The sequence below is a fragment of the Cherax quadricarinatus genome, chromosome 35 (assembly GCF_038502225.1).
Source record: "Cherax quadricarinatus isolate ZL_2023a chromosome 35, ASM3850222v1, whole genome shotgun sequence".
In the NCBI taxonomy this organism is placed as follows: Eukaryota; Metazoa; Arthropoda; class Malacostraca; order Decapoda; family Parastacidae; genus Cherax; species Cherax quadricarinatus.
The window spans coordinates 35,112,658-35,127,571 of record NC_091326.1 but is presented as its reverse complement, the minus strand read 5'-3'; the positions used below and the strand labels follow the sequence as shown (position 1 = coordinate 35,127,571).

At 45.7% G+C, this 14,914-nt stretch overlaps 1 protein-coding gene across 2 annotated transcripts in view; it reads right to left on the bottom strand.

Moving 5' to 3' along the window:
* Positions 1-283: 283 nt before the first annotated feature.
* The window catches only part of LOC128686700 (uncharacterized), a 36,524-nt gene continuing 21,893 nt past the window's right edge, over positions 284-14,914 (bottom strand). The window contains exons 1-5 of one of the 2 annotated variants that reach the window (XM_070091510.1): positions 2,008-2,092; positions 1,793-1,864; positions 806-1,411; positions 542-732; positions 284-458 (exon numbers count right to left, since the gene is read on the bottom strand). In XM_070091510.1, coding sequence (XP_069947611.1) covers positions 338-458; positions 542-732; positions 806-1,411; positions 1,793-1,864; positions 2,008-2,010 — 993 coding nt within the window. In that variant the 5' untranslated portion in view covers positions 2,011-2,092 and the 3' untranslated portion in view covers positions 284-337. Of the gene's footprint in view, positions 459-541; positions 733-805; positions 1,412-1,792; positions 1,865-2,007; positions 2,093-14,914 lie in introns of those variants that run through there. The other variant, XM_070091509.1, reaches the window with a different exon arrangement.

Below are 14,914 nucleotides of genomic sequence, written 5' to 3'. Positions count from 1 at the left end.
AAGGGTTTTACAGTTCTTGCGAATTAGCCAGTCATCCTAAGGAAGTCAGGGTTTGCCTGCTTAAATGGCATCTTCAGGAATTAGCAAGTCTTAATACCTCAATTTATACATTAAGGTAGAGGAACTAACCTCTTCCCCTACCCGTTAAAGGGTTTACGCATAAGCAATTCTATCATTTGCACGAGGAGCGTTAACTTACGGGTCAAGGGTCAAGTTTAGCCAAAGCATGAAGACAAATGTATCAAAAGTCTTCTGTAGAGAATTAGGCAAATTAATAGCTATGCTAAAATAATATTTATTCTTATAACTTGAAACAAAGTATTAACAAGCTGGTGCCTTAAGGAAGAGATCCATAGCCTCTCTGGACATATACAGTGTCAGTCACTGTAAGGTAATCTGTGATAGTGCTCCTCTCTGTATTTACATTCGTCCGCACCAACGTTGATGTGTAGGTTAGTCTGAAAGATAAATAAAGATTAACGAGTTGTTGCTGCTGCTATTAATTAGAGTTAAATCACTCCCTTACCCACTTATTACATACATCTGAGTGGCAGTGGTGGTGTATGTAAACTGCTTTATGATGTAGGATGTGTGGGTTATTGTTACGTGATCTATGGACACTTCCGTAGCGATTCTGAAGTCAGATTTTACTTCAGTAAGCGTGACCGATGAAGGCCGAAGTACCACCGATGTTTGCAGGGCGATGCGGTCATTAATGGGAGTGCTTAGTACCTGTAAAATATCGAAGTAATTATGTACCAAATTTAGAGCAAATTTATAATTTAGTGCAAAAAGTAATACTTACCAATGTTGTTCCAGTAGTGACTGTTTGCACAATTAAGGAAGTAAGAGTAACAGCTACGCTGTTGAATGCTGTATCAGTGAGAGTAACGAAGCGGTCGATAGTGATAACCTGAGTGATAGTTGGGTTCAAGAAGTTATCTACCCTGTTCACTCGACTGCTGGAGACAGGTCTTCCACTAATAACTTCAATTCTCTTGCTGGGTATTTGAAATTGGGGAACGCTTGTAATGCTCTGACGGAAGGGTAAGCTATCAGCTGGACCACTGCCTAAAGCTTGGCCGAGGTTAAGCACTGGGACTTGGCCAGCACCACTGAAAGTTGGAACAGAACCAGTGCCAATGTTGGCAACATTTGGGCTCAGGGCTGGACGAATATCTAGGCCGAGATTAGAAGGAATAATTTGTCCGATACCAATATCTTGAAGAGAACCAATTTGGCCAGAACGTATACTATCAAAGTCAAAACCAAGTCGTGGAGGAAATATTTGTTGACCGAATTGAAAGTTTGGAGTATTACTCAGGGGAATAAAGTTGCTATCCAAGTTTCCCACAGGAGAAACATCATTGGAGGGAATGTTGATGGGTAGTCCTGGCGCTGGAATAACATCCTGGAGAGAAATTTTTAAAGTTAGTAAGGATACAAAATGAATTAGGTTACAAGTTATATTTGTGATGTGCATTAGTTTGGCATGATTATTTTGAGGGTAACAATTAACTGCAAAGTCGTCTTTGAGGGATATATTTAAGAGTACCTTATAGTCAAACTGAAGTTATTAGTAGGTGTAATATTTATAATTTAAAGGGTATTTACTGGACGTAAGAATTAAACTAAAAATTAATGAGTAGCAAACGAGTCCTAAGTAAAACAGGTGAACATGCAGTTTCTAATCTGCAAGATATAAATACATGAAAGTACAGAACTTTAGTAAAGAGTATTATAACCCTCCATTCTTAAGTAAATGTTACGGTATTAGTAAAAGTTTAATTACTTGGTAAGTTCGAGGGAACTGAGCAGCAACTTGCAGAACCAGCAGTGGAAGTAGTGTAATCGTAAACCACTCCTGTAGAAGTAGAATCGTCAGGCAAGTCACAAATCACTGACGATAATTTATAACAAATTATTAAAGAGTTGTAGTAAGTGTATATATAGACATCAGAGAATATGGTGAAAGTTTAAAACAAAAGGAAAATCAATCAAACTCACCATGATGAGTAATTATTGAATGTGTTAGCAGGTTAGAGTGAGGAAGGAGAGTGAGTATGGTAGCACTGCTACCCTGCCTCAACACCTCCCTTACTCAGGTTACCTGACTGAGGTTCCCTAACTCAGGTTACCTCACCTACATTGTTACCTTCATTTACTGATACTTGCCTCATTATGCTTATATCCCAACATTCATATATTGTAATATAAATCTCGGACAAGTTAAACTATTTAATAAAGAAGTAAATACCAAGAGAGAGTGCAACAATATCATCATTATTATTCCCGGGTTAGGCTGTTGATGCTTATATTTTTTTTATATATTTTTTTTTTTTTTATATTTTATTTAAAACATGACATTACAAAATATAATATGTAACTCATTCAAGTCTATCAATTATCACAATCCTCCCTACAGCTAATATTACACACCACACTTACAACTCCGTGTGGGTACACCCCCCCCTCCCTGCTCCCTCATCCTATCACTTAACCCAAACCTGTTGGAGCTACCCAACAGAATTACATGATATGAACAACACTTTTATATACACATCCCTCGAAATGGCACTTAATAATCGACAACAGACCATGCAATTCATTGCACTGAACATATTATACAGACATATTACCCCCCCCCCCCCGGTGGTTATCCAACCACCCCACTATTTACAACCTAACATATTATAAACAATGAATGTTGCCTAATCTAAAGTCACACAGCAATGATCAAAACATTAATTTATGTAATTGTCCTAATGGTTCAGTTACATAACAATATGTATTACACAACAATGGTGATATAGAAAAATCACGAAGACATACAAAATTACTACAAAACCATAAGAATAAACTTAGTCTCAAAATCATAAAATATAACCATGACATAAGTAACACATAAATACTGTGCCTAGCACACACCTCAAGTAATTACAAAGGGTCTGTCCTTGTGCATACAAGAGGCCTCATAACAGCAGGTCCTGCACAAGTAACACTACCAGTGTTTTTTTTATACATTGTGTATGCATAGGTATAAAATACATCCCTAATACTTGACATAGAACATAAGGATGCTCCTCAAACCTCCACCATACAGACCCCACGCACTATCATACAACATATAGTCCAAGATTCATACACACAGCAGCAGCATACGCCACCTCAACCGCACCAGCGTACCTTAGGCGCACACAGGCGCAGGCAGCAACACCTCTAACCAGAACCTAACACTACTCACATTCCACAATTTGCAGAAACATCTGAACAGCACATATCAAGCCACTTTCATCCTAACACTGGGCACATGCCCCTCTCTCAAGGAGCTCGCTATCTGGTGCCCCCAGACACACACGCCATTAACCGTCGCTGCCATCAAGCAGCAGACCTCATCACACCTTCCACGACTATTCCCGCCCCTGTCTAAACCCCCCCTCACACCTGGCTAAGGTTTACTCCCGCGCTGCCCCACTTGTACTTTTGTATGCCCACTTGGGGCCTGGGGGCCAGGTTTGCCATGCTCTCCACGCACGACACCCGTGCCACCTGGCACCACCTGCTGTCGCTGCTCACCTCCACTAGCACCCCCCCCCCATCTACCGATGCTTTCTTCCCTGTTCGTTGAGCCGGCGTTAGGACGTCGTCAGAGTCCGACATTGCTGCAGCCCTCTTCCTCGTCCCAGCATCCTCCTCCATGTTTGTGACCGGATTGTCCACACGATGTACCTCCACCACTACCTTCGTCTCCGCTTTCTGACGAGGGGTCACCACGTCCCCGCCAGCCCCACCAGCACCAACAACCTCCTCCTGCTGCTGCTCGACCGCCACAGACACGATCTCCGGACTGGCCGTCGTCACAGCCGGGGAGACCACATCCGTAGATGAGAACATGGTATGCAAAACAGACGCTATTGTCGCATCCAAGTCCTCCACTTCCACCGTCACCTGGTCTTCCCCGGAAGCCTGCTGTACCACCGGCGATGCAGGTGACTCGAGAGACGACAACTCCAGATTCGACACCACCACTGGCTCCTCAATCTCCTCACTCCAAAGCCGACCGTGGCCACCATCTCCTTTTCGTCCACGTATGGGAGCCTCCTACCCATCGTCATTCGTTGATCCACCGGCTGGCCTTCTGGCCTGCCCGCGCTGCCCACACTGCTGCCATATGATCATATTCACCGCAGAGGCGACACGTCCATCGTTGACCAGCATAAGACACCATGACCTGTGTGTGGAAGTCATCAAGGTACACATACGATGGTATGGCCTGGCGTAGAGACATCTTAAGGGTGAACGAACCGTCTGGGAGACCAACATACGCCCCAGCCACCCGCATGCCTTGTTTAGCCATGTGTATCACTCCGTATCTTCTGAAAACACTGCGGAGATCCGTTGCATCGGCCTCGAAGGGCACATTGCGCAGTTTCACCCACGTATATTGTCGAGAGACATCCACCATATGCACATGCACGTCAGGGGACACATCTACGCAGAGATCTTGGAATTGCTCAACCAGCTGTTCGTACACTGGCTCGTAGAGTAGTTTTACAAATATCCGGTATGCGCCATTTAATGCCACACCGTACAAATCCTTGTCCGCAATACCATAAGTGTCACGGATAATCTTAGGTAGCAAAACTTGTTCATTCTCAGGCGTAATCGCCCCCCGAACAAGCTGTATACCAACGGGATTCACCCGCCTCCTCACGCTGAATACCATGACGTCACTGGATAGCTTGCTAGACTGTCAGCAGAGAGGTATGAGGCACGTCCACACTCCCTGGCAGCTAAGTCGCGACTCCTTTTTTTTTTTTTTTTTTTTTTTTTTTTTTTTTAAAATATACAGTATACATGCATATCACACATTGACGTAATCACAATACATGATAACCATTTATAAGAAAACATCCTTATAACTTTTTTTTTTTTATTTTATTTAAAAGACATACATAGTACATAAAAATAAACGACAAATTACATAGTGAAAACAGTGATGAAAAATTCTGCATAGTACATGTACTTTCCAATTAACATATTACATCTGAAAGACAAATCTGTACAGTAAACAATGACCACTCCAATCCTTGAAGTAATGACATTATGTCTGGAACACTAAATCTAACCTAGGACATTCGCGACCTAGCTGCCAGGGAGTGTGGACGTGCCTCATACCTCTCTGCTGACAGTCTAGCAAGCTATCCGGTGACGTCATGGTATTCAGCGTGAGGAGGCGGGTGAATACCGTTGGTATACAGCATGTTCGGGGGGCGATTACCCCTGAGAATGAACAAGTTTTGCTACCTAAGATTATCCGTGACACTTATGGTATTGCGGACAAGGATTTGTACGGTGTGGCATTAAATGGCGCATACCGGATATTTGTAAAACTACTCTACGAGCCAGTGTACGAGCAGCTGGTTGAGCAGTTCCAAGATCTCTGCGTAGATGTGTCCCCTGACGTGCATGTGCGTATGGTGGATGTCTCTCGACAATATACGTGGGTGAAACTGCGCAATGTGCCCTTCGAGGCCGATGCAACAGATCTCCGCAGTGTTTTCAGAAGATAGGGAGTGATACACATGGCTAAACAAGGCATGCGGGTGGCTGGGGCGTATGTTGGTCTTCCAGACGGTTCGTTTACCCTCAAGATGTCTCTACGCCAGGCCATACCATCGTATGTGTACCTTGATGACTTCCGCACACAGGTCATGGTGTCTTATGCTGGTCAACGACGGACGTGTCGCCTCTGCGGTGAATATGATCATATGGCAGCAGAGTGTGGGCAGCGCGGGCAGGCCAGAAGGCCAGCCGGTGGATCAACGAATGACGATGGGCAGGAGGCTCCCATACGTGGACAAAAAGGAGATGGTGGCCACGGTCGGCTTTGGAGTGAGGAGATTGAGGAGCCAGTGGTGGTGTCGAATCTGGAGCTGTCCTCTCTCGAGTCACCTGCATCGCCGGTGGTACAGCAGGCTTCCGGGGAAGACCAGGTGACGGTGGAAGTGGAGGACTTGGATGCGACAATAGCGTCTGTTTTGCATACCATGTTCTCATCTAAGGATGTGGTCTCCCCGGCTGTGACGACGGCCAGTCCGGAGATTGTGTCTGTGGCGGTCGAGCAGCAGCAGAAGGAGGTTGTTGGTGCTGGTGGGGCTGGCGGGGACGTGGTGACCCCTCGTCAGAAGGCAGAGACGAAGGTGGTGGTGGAGGTACATCGTGTGGACGATCCGGTCACAAACATGGAGGAGGATGCTGGGACGAGGAAGAGGGCTGCAGCATTGTCGGACTCTGACGACGTCCTGACGCCGGCTCAACGAACAGGGAAGAAAGCATCGGTAGATGGGGGGGGGTGCTAGTGGAGGTGAGCAGCGACAGCTGGTGGTGCCAGATGGCACGGGTGTCGTGCGTGGAGAGCATGGCAAACGTGGCCCCCAGGGCCCAAGTGGGCATGCAAAAGTACAAGTGGGGCAGCGAGGGAGGAAACCTTAGCCAGGTGTGAGGGGGGGTTTAGACAGGGGTGGGAATAGTCGTGGAAGGTGTGATGAGGTCTGCTGCTTGATGGCAGCGCCGGTTAATGGCGTGTGTGTCTGGGGGCACCAGATAGCGTGCTCCTTGAGAGAGGGGCATGTGCCCAGTGTTAGGATGAAAGTGGCTTGATATGTGCTGTTCAGATGTGTCTGCAAATTGTGGAATGTGAGTAGTGTTAGGTTCTGGTTAGAGGTGTTGCTGCCTGCGCCTGTGTGCGCCTAAGGTACGCTGGTGCGGTTGAGGTGGCGTATGCTGCTGCTGTGTGTATGAATCTTGGACTATATGTTGTATGATAGTGCGTGGGGTCTGTATGGTGGAGGTTTGAGGAGCATTCTTATGTTCTATGTCAAGTATTAGGGATGTATTTTATACCTATGCATACACAATGTATAAAAACACTGGTAGTGTTACTTGTGCAGGACCTGCTGTTATGAGGCCTCTTGTTTGCACAAGGACAGACCCTTTGTAATTACTTGAGGATATTTGTGAAATGGGTGTATATACATGTACTGTATCAATGTGTTACGATGTTGTATTCTTTTTCTTTACTGTATAATTTGTATGTTTGGTAGTGAATAGGTTTGGGTGGGACATGCAAGGGGGGGGGTTGAGGCTTCAAACACGTTTGTATTGGTGATAATTTTTAGGGTAGGTGTCTTTCCTGTAGTGAAATACTTATGTGTGCTACATGCCTTTTATGTTGTAGTAATGTACTGTTTGTTGTAATATATATATTTTTTTTATATTTTATTTAAAACAGTGCGATACAAATGACAGAAATATATTAAAAAGATACACGACAAAAGATTACTGCACTAGAATCGCACTTAACCCGAGACCTAATAACGACACCATACAGTACAGTGGTAATACACACTTACACACACCACACCGTATGTTACATTGGTATTACACTCACACATAACACACCGTATATTACAGTGAATACACTCTCACACACAAACACCGTATATTACAGTGATAATACACTCACACACAACACTATACATTACAGTGATATTGTTTTATTTGTTAAAGAACATCTCTAACAAGGTTACATATTACCAAACATCAAACACTGGAAATTATGAAGATTGTACAATAAAACAGAGATAAACAAAACAAACACGCACAATGACACACACAAGCACACACGTTACACTACATGAGACTACATCAGGCACATACTAGGTGAGGTTTCTGCCTGTCAAACATGTATGCAAGACTAATTCTAAGATTCATTCTCTGCTCAGACGTTGTGCTGAGCGGTTGTCAGCTGTTGCTCCTCAGTCCCGACACCTGGTGGAGGAGTGTTTACAACATCAACAACAATGGCGACTGCGTTTCGCCGCTGCGTTAATACTGTTTGTATTCAACTAACGCAGGGATCTATCACCAGCGAATCAGTAAATGTGTTACTGCCAGCAATCATTCGTGATACTTACGGCATTCAACGTGAATCCTTGAGTGGCGTCGCCTTGAATGGAACTACACGGATCTTCGTCAAGTTTTGTGACACTCAGATGTACGAGAAGATTGTGACCCAGTACCAGGATATAAGTAAGCAAGTCACCCCAGCAGTTTCTGTCCAGTTGCATGACGTTTCACGATACTATACGTGGGTACGTGTGCGAAACGTGCCTTTTGAGGCCAATGAAGTTGATATACGTGACGTTTTTGAACGTTATGGGAAGATCCACCTGGTCACCATGGGTAGGTGGTCTGACGGCCACTATAATGGCCTTCAGGAGGGGTCATTTACTTGAAAATGTCCCTGCGTCAGCCGATTCCTTCGTACATTCAACTGGAGGAGTTTCGTTCCCAGGTGTACGTTACGTACCCTGGACAGAGAAGAACTTGCCGCCTCTGCGGCGCTCTGGATCACATAGCGGCTCAGTGTGTCCAGCGCCAGCCGCCATCGGGGCGTGGTCGTCTACCTGACGGTGAGGTACCCCGTCAGGCTCTGGAAGAGGAGGTTGTCGAGACATCGCCGCGTATGACATCATGGAGTGCTGAGGTTGATAGGGCCATGCTACTAGAGTCATCTTGTGTGACTCTACCTGGGACTGCCTCCCTTGACGAGGTGGAACATGTGAACAGTGAAATCCCTATAGCAAGAGAGGCAGGTGAGATGGAAGCCGACATTGTATCTGCGTTAAGTGACCTATTAGCGTCGCATGAGTCTGATTCTGTGTTGTGTTCTGATGAGGGGAAATTACGTGCAGATGATGCTGATCAGATAGCTAAAGTGAGAGATTTGGAGAGTTCGAGTTTTCACACTGTTGAGGCAGAAATTCACAAGGAGAACACCCCAAGTACTGACATGTCTGAAGATGCTGTTTCTAGGAAGCGTGCGGCTACCCCGTCCGACTCCGATGATGTCTTGACCCCTGGACAACGTTCAGGGAAGAAGACGTGGTCGGAAATTACGGGTGCGGGGAGGTCGCGCGAGTCCAGGACAGCAGGTAATATCACGGGGATTGCCAAAGGTGCGGGAAGTGCCTTGGGTGCTTGCCGGCGCAAAGAGAAAAAGGGAGTGGTAGCCCCTAGAGGAAAGCCACCTTTAACACAGTTAGGTGTGTAAATATTATTGTTAATGGTTTGAAATCTGTCAGAAAGTGTGTGCAGGTGCGTGAGTGGTTGAATCGTTTTGCAGTGGATGTGTGTTTTTTGCAAGAACATAACCATAAAGTAGGAAGTTTGTTTGAGATGGATGGTTATGACATTTATGTGACTCATTCCAGACGTCTGAAAGGTGGAGTGGCTGTGTTGATAAAAGCGACCAGCCCGTTTGTGCTGAGACATTGGGAGGAAGGGGGGGAGGGTCGCGTGGTGCGAGTCGTGGGGGATTGGGGTAGTAGAAGAGTTGGTTTTGTAGGGGTATATGGGCCGGCTGAACATGATGTTAACATTAAAGATACTTTTGTTAGAGATGTCTTGGTATATTATTTGAGGTCCCTGCCAGAAATTACAGTGGTAGGTGGTGACTGGAACTGTGTAGTGCGCCGTAAAGATGTTGAACCGAGGGGGGTGGGGTTCTGTTCGCTTGTTTTGGGTGACTTGTTGTCTGGTTTGGGGTTGGTAGATGTACGCGGAGGACGTGACTTTGGGATTGAGCATACTTTTGTGCGTAGGGGCTATGCAGCATGTTTAGATAGGGTGTATGTGTCTCAGCGGGTGGTCGTAATCAATGTGCGTGTATTGAACGTCTTTTTCTCCGACCACCGGGGAGTTTTTGTGGAGCTCGACTGGGGAGGTCTCCCACATCGTTTTAAGGGATACTGGAAACTGAATACGCGGATGCTACAAAGTGCGGATGATAGGGAACTATTCGAGGACTTCTGGGCGTCTATGGGAGTAGACTCCTGGGAGGGATGGGATTTAGTACGACAGTGGGATGAGGTTGTGAAGCCTCGAATTAAGGATTTTTATGTGAATCGGTGTAAGGAGGCCACTCGCATGGAGTATGGTTTTCAGAGGTACCTGGAGGGTCATCTACGACAATGTTATGCACAGGGAGAGGCATAAGGTTTTCGATGGGGCGCACATTTCGAGTGGGGTGGAGGAGGCTTTGTGGGGTGACAAGCCGTCTGCTTGCGTCTTACAAAGTCAGACACAAAGGCGAAAAGCGACTGAAATTGTGAGTTTAGTGGTGCAGGATGAAGTTGACGGGTATAGTGAGGGAAAGGTCTTAACAACAACTGAGGGGATAAGTTTTTATGTCGATACTTGGAGTAAGATCCAGATGCAAAGTAAAGACGTGAGTGAGCATGCGATACAGGATTTGGGGAGAGGCGTACGATGCGAGTTAAATGATTATGATCGCCTTCTCATGGGTGGGCCTATATCTGAGGCAGAGGTGTGGGAGGCACTACAAGGAATGAGTAAGGGGAAGGCTCCAGGCATTGATGGCATCCCTTGTGAATTTTATATCAAACATTGGGAGGTAATACGGACTTTTATGGTTCGTTTACTCAATGCGATGAAGGAGGGGGGGGGTGTTAGGTCTGTCTCAGCGTACGGCGGTGTTGGTCTTAGTTAGGAAATGTGATGTGCCGTTAGCGATTAAGGACTACCGTCCCATATCGTTGATGTGTAGTGACTATAAACTATATGCGAAAATATTGATGAATAGAATTAAGAAAGTGTTTGATAAGGTAATCCATAAGAGTCAGTTTGGTGTGCCAGGTAGGTCAATGTATGATGGTCATGGGAATATCAGGGAGTTTGTTGAGGAATGCGGGGTGAGGGGTGGGGGTGGTGTTTTGGCTTTAGACTGGCGAGCCGCTTTTGATAGTGTGGAAAGAGAGGTTCTGTGGAAATTTATGAGATGGCAGGGTTTTGGAAATGAGGTCATCATGTGGGCCCGTTTGTTGTACAATGGAGCGGGTTTTAAAGTACAAATTAATGGCAAGTTAGGTGTTTTTGTACACATGAGCAGGGACATTCGTCAGGGATGCCCCATGTCTCAAATGTTTTTTGCATGTATGCAGGACCCTTTTTACTGGGCTGTTTGTGGGAGGGCAATAGAGACATCGTTGGGTCCGAGTAGTGGTCGACCAACCCTTGTGGGTTATGTTGATGATACTACTGTGTTATTACGTTCACGGGAGCAATTGGGTTTTGTTGGGAGACTTGTTGACATATTTGGCAAGGCTACGGGGATGTGTGTTAATAGAGAAAAATCGAAAATTATGGAGTTGGGGGAGTGGGTGGGGGATGGGGTGGATGCAGAGGGGTGGACTGTGGTTGATCGTATCACTATATGTGGTATTCATTATATGCGGGAGGTCGATCAGATGAGGGCGTGCAATTCGGGGAGGGTTGTACATAGTGTCTTGGGGCGCTTAAATAGTTTACGGCCGCGACATTTAACCCTGCATCAGAGGGCGGTGGTCATTAATGTCCTGCTTTATAGCAAAGTATGGCACGTTGCTGCACTGTATCCTCTGTTGCAGGGGGACGTCAAACGTCTTTTGCATAGAATTTATTGATTTTTGTGGGGTTCTGGATGCGATTGGCTCACAAAAGCGGTGGTGGAGACACCACTGCATCAGGGAGGGTTGGGTCTCATTCCTCTAGAGGCTCGTGTCATGGCATGTTACGTGAAGCGTCGTTTTCTCCGACTGGGTGGGATGCATGGTGGATTAAGCGAATTGTATCACGACCTGCGCAGGTGGTGGAGAGGGAGGAATTTAATTTGGTGCGACGCGATGCTTCGCGTATTATTGAACATGAGGGACGTGCGCTGTGTAAAATTATGTACCTTACAAAGGGCGGGTAGGGAGGTAGTCGTGGTGCGAGTTGAAGGAATGTATCCCATGTATGCGTGGGGTGATATATGGAGGCGAGTTCAACAGTTGCGTCTGCCTGCTCAAGTACGGGAAGTGGTTTTTAAATTTTTACATGGAATCTTGCCTTCTGGGGTGGTGTTGTATAATAGGCGTTTGGAGGAAGACTGGGGTTGTCCGGTGTGCGGGACGGAGGAATCTGCTTTTCATGTTGTGTATTTCTGTGAGACTTTAGGTATGGTACGAGAGTGGTTCAGTAGGGTTTTGTGTTTGGTAGGGGGGGGGAGGTTTGTCGGTACTCCGGGCGTTGAGTTTTGATGTAGGTGGGGTTGACTTGCGTGTACAACGTGCGGTGTCGTATGTTGTGGCCGATTATATTTTCGTGTCATGGGCTATGAGGCACGTTGATGGTAACAGTAGAATTTTTTTTTTTTTTATATTTTATTTAGAACAATACAATACAAGAAATAGATAAAGACAAAAACAGGTCTTACACAGAATAATCATGAACAACCACACAAACATGAACTTGAGATAACACAAATATCCCTCCTCACCCATACATGAAAACCCCTACACCTATGATAACCAATAACCGACTAATTCCAATTGCATTGTTATATGATTAACAAAACACATCATTATATACATATATTATCACTTGTAAATTATAAAGTAGGACACCGTATACGTTAAATACAATTAACGTACTGTATTGAGAATAAGGTAAAAACAATATGTTCATCAAACACAGAATATATTAATAAACAAGGATCCAACACACTGACACCTCTACAAACATCTAACAACATGCATAAGAGTAGCATACATAGAACAATGTCCTACTGCAAAATCAAACTCATATATTGAGTATACTCATCACAAACCATGAATACACATCATACGCCCAAGTTCATACACATTCACCCGCTACATACCAGGAGGCGACCCCGTTTCCACCCCTGACAGGCCATTAACATAATACATTATACCATCCCTACCCTGCCCCACCCACCTAATTTACAAATTTAATAAAACCTCTAATGTAATGTCTCTATATCCCTCAGAGAAATCCCGCTCCCACCTCCTCCCATAAAGTTCTCTATTGCGGCACAACGTTTTATAAAACGTAACAGCCAATACCCTCCTCTTCACCTCACTTACCCCTTTCCCCCTCATTCCCCCCATAATGTACCCCACAGCCCTAATAATACTTTCATCCATACCCCCCACATCAAGACTCAATGCCCGCAGAACAGAGAAGTATTGACCACTTATCTTATGCAACACCCTGCTCAACCAACCCCTGACGCTCCCCAACCCCTCACAAAAATACACTACATGGAATGCAGAATCCTCCCCGCCACATATTCCACATACCCCCCCCCCTCAACCACCCGTCTAGCTCGTAAGACCACTCCCGATGGTAAAATCCCATGCAAAAACCGATACATCACCTCACGTCCACGGGGTTGTAACCTTAACCTACCAAACCTTCTCCATATACATCCCCAGTCATACATGGGGAAAATCCCCTCCACCGGAGCCACAACCCTTTCCGCCGACATCCTACACAGCCTACTTATTTTTACCTTACCCAGATCCCTAACCATCACTGCTGCCCTCAAAATAGTTTCACACTCCCTCAACTCCGTCCCAGAAAACATGCGTTTCAATTTATTGTGTACCTTAACCAACCCCCCCCCACTCACACCCTCCCTCATCACCTTTCTTTTAATAAAGATACATTTGACCCTCCTCTTTAAATTCATTAAACCCAACCCCCCCTGACGCACAGGTAACATTACTACATCCCTTCTAAGCCAATCACAACCTGAACCCCACAAAAATTTAAAAACCCCTCTAAGTAAAGTTGCAATTGCCGTCCCCGTTAAAGGGAACACGGCAGCTACATGCCAAACCTTGCTATACAATAAAACGTTAATTACAATGGCACGCTGCACAAGGGTCAAATGATAAGGCCGCAATGCTCCCAATCGACCCAGTATCCTTTCTACCAACCTGACCGAATTATTAACACGTGCAACCTCAAGATCATCTGCATAGATTAGACCACAAATTTTTAATGACATCACCCGCTTCTTTACGACTGCACTACCCCACTCGACCCGCTCCCCCCAAGTTCCTAACCCCATAACCATGGACTTCTCTGAATTTACCCTCATACCAGTTGCACATGCAAACGTGTCGACCACTCCATCTAAGGCTTTTATGGACATCCCTTCTCTAACCAATACAGTGGTATCATCTACATACCCTATGAGAACAGGCCAAACGCCCCCAGTACCCCCCCCAACCCCTTCACTAACGCCCATATGGCGCTCCACCATTCAATAAAAGGGGTCCTGTATGCATGCAAATAAAAGCTGTGACATAGGACACCCCTGTCTAAGACCTCTGCCCATGACAATCCTCCCCCCTAATCTTCCATTAATCTGTACTCTCACCATTGCCCCTCTATATAACGCCTCTACCCATCCCACTATTTCCTCCCCATAGCCCTGTTTCCTAAGGATAGCTCTCAACGCCTCCCGCTCCACCCTATCATAAGCTCCTTGCCAGTCTAGTGCAACCAACCCCCCCCCTTCCCCCCCTTTTTCTTCCACGAAATCCCTTAAAAGACCATGTCCCACCCCCATAGACCTACCTGGCAACCCAAACTGGGTTTCCGATACAACCCTCCCTACAACACACTTGAGCCTATTTCCTAAAATTTTTGCAAATAACTTATAATCCGCGCATAACAACGATATTGTTCTATAGTCCCTGAGCGAACGCTGTTCCTTACCCTTCGGTACCAAAACAACTACAGCTGTTGCCTGTCTTTCACCCAACCTTCCCCTTACCTTCATCAAGTTTAGTAACCTCACCAAAAAACCTTTCATTAACTCCCAATGCTGTTGATAAAACTCCGCCGGCAGTCCATCGATTCCCGGTGCTTTGCCCTTTCGCATGGCACTCAAAGCTCTCCATATTTCCCCCTCAGTTATGTCCCCCCCCAAAGCTTTCCTATCACTGTGTCCTAACCTACATGGCACACTTCCACACACCCTCTCTAAATCCCCTAA